We start from the raw sequence: 8,427 nt of genomic DNA, 5'->3' as shown, positions 1-8,427 counted from the left end.
AAAAAATAAATAAAATACAGAAACAGATATAACTTGACATCCTTTCCAAATTCAATGTCAACTAAGTTGTAACTTTTAAACAAATCCACTACCTCTAAGGTAAAAAGAGGAAGGTGTAATCTCCTTTAAGCTTTTGTTTTCAAGTTTATGCTATGAAAAAAGGCTAACATTAGGTAGGACTGCAATGCTATTTAAAAAAAAAATCTAGAGTCTTTTACTTGTATTTATCTACTTTAGTTATTAGTAAGGGTTAAACAAAAAAATATCAAATTTACAAGTCCAGGCTAAGTAGGTATAGCCAGTTAATGAAATACATTAGATGAATCAGCTTAGGTCAAGAATTTTCTTCTATGTTGCCACTAATTATCTATGGCTACCTTTGGAATAGTATTTAAAAGATATTTATCATAACTACTGACAGCACTTTCTACAGTATATCAATTTCCATTTTTACTTTCTCTCTTGTCACTTAAATGCATTATTTTAACTGTCTGGTAGGTAATTTTAGTTTACAAATTCCTTGTTTCAATTTCTGAAGAGGTGATTTTAACACATAAAACTGCCAATCCTGAGATGATAATGGTGATGTTATTAGAGAAAACTAAAACCCAGATGATTTTTTTTTTAAGATTTTATTTATTTATTTATACAAGCACCGGGTACAGTCAGAAGTGCGGGTACAGACAGAGCAGGGAACAGAACAGGCAGACTGATGAAGTACACTGCTGAAGGGAGCAGCGGGCATGGCAGAGGAGGTCTGCGCACCATGTGGGACCCTTGCTAGTGGCCAGGGATAGAACCGGCGCTGCAGAGGCTGTGGGCAGCTTCACAGCCCAGTGCTCAACCTCTGCGCCACAAGGGGAGGCCCTAAAACCCAGGTGATTTTTCACTCAAATTTCTGTTTTAGCTTTATCTGGAAGATGGCTGGCAAAATAGAAAGAACAGCCAAAATCATTAGGACAAATACTGAGTTCCAGGAAACAGCTTCCCCTGCTGTTATAAGCTGGTAGAGTGTGCTTCCTGCCTTAATTGCTACAAAAGAAGGAGGTGCAACACCTAGAAAAGTGCCCCAAAAAAAAAAAAAAACTTTCAGTGGCACATTTATAATAGGAGATATAATATTAATAAACCAATTAGGCAGAAATGGTGTTATCCTCAAAAATATAATGTAGTTAATGAGATGTTCTGTATGACGTTTGACCTGTTGTGACCATTTTTCTGCTTTCTCTCTTAAGTATTTGTGTACAACGGGCCTCCCAACTAAATGGGAGAGCATGTAGCAGAATGAGGCACCAAGTCCAGAACACAAACAAACAAGAAATAAAGCTAGTGGAAAGGGAAAAAGAAACCCTGAGAGAATGCTGAGAAATATGGAGCCCGGAATAGCAAATGTTTGCAAGAAAATATATGTAGCAAAATAAGCTAAGAGTACTTGTACATAAAAGGTGTCCTTATATTTGGATAAAACTTTTCCTAGAGCCTTGGCATCGTCCATATCTCTGGGAACCTTCATATTCACTCTTTCTTCTTCACTAAGCTGAGGAAAATTTTTATATACCAAAAACATAACAAAAGCTGCACATAAAGAAAATGGACACCAATACAAGAAGTGACTTTCTTGCTGACCCAGCTTCTGCACGGGCTTTTTTCTTCAAGCGGTCTCTGCTGTCTGGCACCATAGGACCTGGCATCCCCGCTGCCCTGTCCCCCACAGGGGTCGTATAGGGTGCCGCCTGCTGTGGTCACTTGTCACCTATGGCTGCAGAGAAGGGGAGCAGGAACACTGTTAATCATTCTAAAGGCATTCTATAGAGCATAGGCTACAACACTTGTTGTAAAGTTTTTCAATTGTTCTAGCAAAAAATATCAATTTGAATGAAATTTTTCAGTGTAATAGTTACTTAACAAACATTGGTTGCAATGTCACTATGAATTAGAGGTGGCCATACCTAGGAATATTCAGAACTGTTTAATTTCCTCAGATTCCCTTAAAGTCCAGGGGACTAAAAGGTGATTTTGTAACCAAAAATTATAATTTTATAAAAAGTATGCAGTTGAAAGTATTTTAAATACATTTAAGGCAGAGTAAGAGAGAATTTCAGAAATAGAAGACTCAACTATACATATGACCCAAGTGGAAAAAAGAGACAAACAAGACTTAGGGAAAATGAAGAAATTCTATGAGAAATATGATACTCAATTAGAAGAGGAAACATAAGGATAATAGGTAGGTAGTCCAGAAGGTGAAAAGAGAAAGAAGTATATAGAAAACCTATTTAAATAAATAATTACTGAGGAATACCAGACATAAGGAGAGAAATAAGCATGGATGTCTAGGAAGCAGACTGAAGAGTTCCTAACTTAGTCTAAAATAAAAAAAAAATATATAGTCTATATGAAATGACATCTACTTTATATACTACCATAGCTTACTTAACAAAAAATAATAATCAAATATATCATCATATACTAACAAAGTTAAGTACCATTTTAACCTCCTTGCTCCCCACAGAAGTGCATAATCAGACACATTCATTTCTAGGATACCTGGGCACATGGACATGCATACTCCAAAACTGTGAACATTTCCTACTTACCTGCAGCATGAATAGATCACATTTCTTCAAAAGTGAAAGTGGGGTCTCCCTGGTGGCGTGAGGGGTTAAGCACAACACTGTGAAGCTATCTACAGCCTCTGCAGCAGGAGTTCAATCCCCAGCCAGTCAGGGAGCTACCCACATGGCGCAGCAGACCTCTCCTGTCTCGCCCACTGCTCCCCTCAATAGTGTATTTCAGTCAGGTTGCCTGTTCTGTTCCCCACTCTGTCTCATGTGAATCCTTTCACACTTCCCCTCCCCAGTACCTCTGGCCCGTTACCCAGTTCTTGTATGCATAAATAAATAAAATCTTTAAAAAATAAAAAAAAAGTATGCAGTAAACGTTCTGGTTGACAATCAGAGGGCCCTGTGTAGATGGGGGTTGTGAAATACAGTAGAAGCGAGTGTGGAGTGACACTCTGGGTGTTCGAGAGAGAGAAAGCAAAAACGTGGCCACTGCTTGAATCTAGGTATTAGGGAGAAGTGCTAAGGTCAGCTCTGGTTTGACACATGCTTGATGGTGTGTCATTAACCAAGATAGGGGGAGGGGAGGAGAAGCAAGTGGGCAAAGGATGGCAAGTCCAGCTCTGGGCAATGTGGATGAAGGAACCAGTGTAGACAAGTGTGAACCTGTTCAGTAGGCACCAGCTTATGGGTAGTGAGAATTTGGGAAAGAGTCAGACTTTGCTAGAATAAACCTGAGAGTGAAGCTGCAGGTATGGCTTTTGCCAAATCAGAAACAGATTGAGAGAAGGTGTGGGAACAATCATTAAGAATTATTCACAAATATATGATACCATATATTTGTAATTAAATATCAAGAAAGATGTGAAACAAAAAATATCTGTGCTTTGCAATTGGCATCACCTGAGTAGGTAGAAACCTGTGCTTGGGGTTCTTGTGTATTTCAAGAAATTCCAGATTGTGGACTTGGGGAAAGATGGACATTAAAAGAGGCACTTAGCATCTGAAAAAACTTGACCAATCTGATGCATCCTCCCTGTTAAAAACACCTCCCACTTCAGCAAATGAATGACCACATAGACAGGACAGGAATTGAATTTTAATCCACAAAAAGGCCAAAGACTCAAATGCTAGGGGCACAGGACACAGAGGAAAACGGAGGGGGTGATATAATAGATCTATGATGGAGAGATGCAGGCCTGAGCCAGAGCTTAGGATGTTTGTAAACTACTTTGAAGGATGAAGAAATCAAATGATGCGCACAAAGACACAGGCCTAAGGTGAACATCAGTCCCCCACCTTACCTGAGGAGAGCTCCAGGTTCTCTGCTAGGTAGCGGTCATTTTCACGAATATAATTAATAAAAATCCGGCATGCCCGGGGCCCTTTAGGACGGACATTGTTTATCAAAGCTCGAGCCTTATCCTTGCCAGTTTTATTTTCATCTCTTATTTTCTCCATCTCTTCCTGGTTCAGCACTTTTTTCTCTAAAAGTTCATCCAGCAAGCCGTTGATGGTGCCTGGGGACACTGAACGGACAAACTGTGTCCTCTTCTCCTGGAGGACCTGGTCTGTTTGAAGCATGAGAATTCTTCAAGTCAGGAAATCAGCCCCTTCCCCCTTCCCTCTCAGCAATGGGGAATAGCCTCCTCCAGATTTAATCAACAGAATGTCCCTCTCCACACAGCTCAGTAATCCTGATTCCGGCCTTGTGGGGGGTAATTCTTATTACCCGCGTGTGCTCAACGAGAGCCTGCTGTCTGAGATGTGCATCTCCATAGACCACCTGACAGCAGGCACCATACTAACATGCCCATGTTTATTGATCTCTGATAATGAACCCCCAGAGACCATTGCGTCTGGGGACAACAATCGCAGACCCCTGTCCTCTCTGACTGTGCCCCCTCCATACACTGAAGTTTATGCTACTGTAGAATACAGGGGAGACAGCACGATGACAGCAGATTACCCCGGAAACACCTCTCTGCCCCCAATGTTTCCTTTCTAAAGTGTGATAGTCTTCCGGGCCTGGCCTGTCTCTTTGCCGGCCCTCTGCCATCTCGACCCACTCCCTCTGTTCTGCTCAAGGAGACATTCACAGAATCAACTTAATGACTTTCAAAAAATCCTGCCCCTTCCCCAGCTGTTTCTTTTCCCAACGCATGTCCTTGGGGGTAAAACTCACCCGCCATGGCTTTTCGTTGTTAAGCTTAGTGTTCAGTATGAAACTGAAAGCAGGTTCACCCTCCTTTTCGCAGGGTGTGAGTGTTTAGAAACCACTAACTGCTCTTTGCATGTCCTTTCCCCCCAACTTAAAGGCTTATTTAGGTCTCTTAAAGTTAGAGTGTATCAGTTAGTGTATCCTTGGGAAATACCTTCACCAGCACTTGGATAAAGCGTGCTTAGAAAGGGAATGGGGCTTGAGAAGAAGAAAGACATTGACAATATGTGTACAGTTAAGGGATAATGAATCTCCCTTTCATTAGGAAGTGTCATTGGACAGTAACTCATCCTTTCTTTTCTTAGTGCATCCAGCCTCCTACAAGAAACCACCACAGCCAGACAGGACAGCTGATGACCAAGACAAATTCATTTCTCACAGCTTTGAAGACCTGGCTTCCAGTTGCTGAAGTGAGGGACAGCCCTTTTAGTGTTACAGACTGCTGGTTTCTCACTGTATCTTCACATGGTTGACAGGATCATGTGGATTTTGCACTCATCATTTACTCACATCCCAAATGTGCCGGGCCCTTACAGTGCCTTGGGAATTAGATTTTCAGCAGGATAGTTTAGAAAGCGAGACACAGATATTTGATCCCAAAAGGATTGGTAGAACAGAACTGCTGAGTCCTGTGTCCCATTCCCTAGCTCTGGACAGTATTCTAGGAGCTCTGAGTCCCTCTCAAGTGGTTTTGCTTTTAAGAACAGATGAAGCCTTTTCTCATCTATAACTCTTCTTTTTCAGATGGCTGTTTTGAAGGGAACACTTCTAGAAACTGAAGGTGAGAATCTGGGCTCACATCGTTGTGCTTAACTTTTTTTTCAAAGATTTATTTATGCATACAGGAGCTGGGGTACAGGCCAGAGATGTGGGGGGTGAGAGGATTCACCAAAGACAGAATGGGGAACAGAACAGGCAGATATACTGAAGTACATTGCTGAGGGGAGCAGTGGGCGAGTTAGGAGAGGTCTGCTGCGCCAAATGGACTGCTCCCAGGCTGGCCAGGGATCGAACTTGTGCTACAGAGGCTATGGATTGCTTCATAGTTTGGTGCTTAACCCCTTGTGCCACCAGGGAGACCTGGTTGTGCTTAACATTTCAACCACCCATTCTTGACAAGGTATTGAACATTTCATGCTTTGGTTCCCCTATGAAAGAAATAATTTCTTTAATAGCTCCGACCTACAGTTTTGAATATCAAGCACTAAACATGTGGAAACCACATAGAACCTGGCATGCACATGGAAAACACACACAGTAAGTGAGATGTTATTTTTATTTTTTAAGATGTATTTTATTTATTTATGTATAGAAGAGCTGAGATAGAGGCCGGAGGTGGGGGCAAGTGGTAGAGAGGTTTCACCAGAGATAGAGCGGGGAGCAGAACAGCAGACTGACTGAAATCCACTGTTGAGGGGAGCATCAGGCAAGGCAAGAATGGTCTGCTGCGCCATAAGCTAGCTCCCTGGCCTGGGATCCAACCCATACTGCAGTGGCTGTTGACAACACACAGTACTGAGACTTAACCACTTGTGCCACCAGGAGGGCACAGTGAGCTATTTTTTCTTTAATAGTATATTTATTTATTTATTTATCTATCTATCTATTTATTTACTTATTTACTTATACAAGCACTGGGTACAATCAGAAGCAAGGGAGGGTGAGAGAATTCACTAGAGCCAGAGCGGGGAGCAGAGCAGGCAGAAGGACAGAAGTACACTGCTGAGGGGAGCAGCGGGCGGCAGGAGAGGAATGTGCACCATGCGGGACCCTCCTCCGGTGGCCGGGAGCAGCCGGGGATTGAACTGGCAGTGCAGAGGCTGCAGGCAGCTTCCCAACCCAGTGCTCAACCACTGCGCCACTGGAGAGGCCCGTGAGCTATTATTTTTAATATAGTTATTTCAAACTACAAAAAATAGCAATGGCTAATCATGTACAGCTTATCGATAAGCTTACATTTGTGAGAATTCTCATGCGTCTTCATTTATTTGGCAGGTAGCAAGAGAAATAATCTCCTCCTTCTCCATGCCAAACACTGGTCTGGGTGTCAGGATATCAGTCATAAGTGAAAACTCCTCCTGCCATTATAGATAAATTTGAGGGGTTCAAGGCTTCAGTGGATGAAGTGTCTACAGGTTCAATGGAAACAGCAAAAGAACTAGAATTAGAAGTGTTGCCTGAAAATGTGACTGGATTGCTGCATTCTCATGATAATACATGAATCAGTCAATTAAGCAGTCTTCAGTGTTGTGTTATTTTAAGCAATTCCCACAGCCGCCCAGTCTTCAGTGACCACCACCCTGAGCTGGCAGCAGCCATCAACACTGAGGCAAGACCCTCCACTATCAAATGATGATGACTTGCTGAAGGTTGGGACTATGGTTAGTATTTTTTTTTTAGCTAGAAAATATTAATAAATTAGGATAACACTTCTTGTTGGCATAATGCTAGTATGTTTTGAAAGAATCCATTAAGGTATAAATGTAAATTTTATATGCATTGGAAGCAAAAATAATGATTTAGCATTCTTTATTGTTACATTTACTTCACTGTGGTGGGTAGGACACCTGGGCACAGTATCTCCAAGATGTGTTTCTATTCAATTAGAAATCTTTTTCTGTGCCATTCTAGACCCAGGGATTCTTTAGTGCACAGATGAAGAAATGGGCAATATGTAGTTCTGAGATCCAGATGGGCACTGTCTTCTTTCACCTTTTGAAGGCCGGTCACTTCACTCAGAGAAGTCAAGGTGCTATGTGAGACACACAGCTAGAAAAGACACTTAGCTTCCTCCACTTTATTTCCATTCCCACCATTTTCATTGAAACTCTCTTCTCTATTAGAGGACACATTTGTTCCATTTCATTTGTTTACATATGTTTTTGAAAATTTGAAAAAAGGCATCTATGACTGATGTACTGGTTCAATTTCTCATAGAGGATAAAGAGGGGCTGTAAAAAGAAAAAAGAAAAAAAAAAAGAGGGGCTGGAAAGCACATCCTTAAAGCACATCCGTAGACTCTGCACACATCTCATATTGTGAGTCTCCCATCCCTTTCCCTGAGCTTTCACCATGCCCCTTGGTTTCTCTCTGTGACCCTCTGTATCCACCAAAAAGTACTCCGGGTGACCTTCGTAAATCTAAGTTAGGTTATATCACATCTCTTCGAGTACTTGATGTGTACACTGTATCAATCAGGAAAACATGTCTAAAATCTTTACCTTGTGATCACCGAGGCCCATGTCATCAGGTTGTTCACCATTTTTCCGAAAATACTTCTGCCATTTCCCCCACTCTCCCATCTACTGCCTTTTTGCATTTTTTTAAACCTATTATGCACAGTTCTGCATCAGGGCATTTTCACATGCTGTTCCCTGTGCAAGGACACTTTCTCACAGAGAACCAGATGTCATACCACTACTCTCCACTTTGCTCTGATTTCACCATTTCAGTGAAACCTTTCCTAAATAATCTATAACACACTAACATTCATCATTTTGTGTCTCTATACCATCCTTTTGTCTTAGCTTTTTTTAAAAAAAAATTTTTGATCTATATGTATACAAGACCTGGGGTAGCAGACAGAGGTTTTGGGGGTGAGAGGATGCACCAGAGACCGAGTGGGGAACAGAACAGGCAGATCAA

General features: G+C 41.6%; 1 protein-coding gene across 1 annotated transcript; it reads right to left on the bottom strand.

The window, feature by feature from the left end:
* Window positions 1-717: 717 nt before the first annotated feature.
* Window positions 718-4,753, bottom strand: LOC311181480 (transmembrane protein 41B-like; the record flags this gene model as incomplete). The annotated part of the gene is given in 5 exon segments (XM_084249948.1): window positions 718-1,585; window positions 1,587-1,733; window positions 3,465-3,526; window positions 3,866-4,132; window positions 4,747-4,753. Coding segments are annotated over 5 exon segments (1,182 nt in total). The 3' UTR covers window positions 718-886.
* Window positions 4,754-8,427: the final 3,674 nt, after the last annotated feature.

The sequence above is a fragment of the Talpa europaea genome (genome assembly GCF_964194135.1).
Source record: "Talpa europaea genome assembly, chromosome: 12".
In the NCBI taxonomy this organism is placed as follows: domain Eukaryota; kingdom Metazoa; phylum Chordata; class Mammalia; order Eulipotyphla; family Talpidae; genus Talpa; species Talpa europaea.
This window is presented reverse-complemented; position numbering and strand designations above follow the sequence as displayed.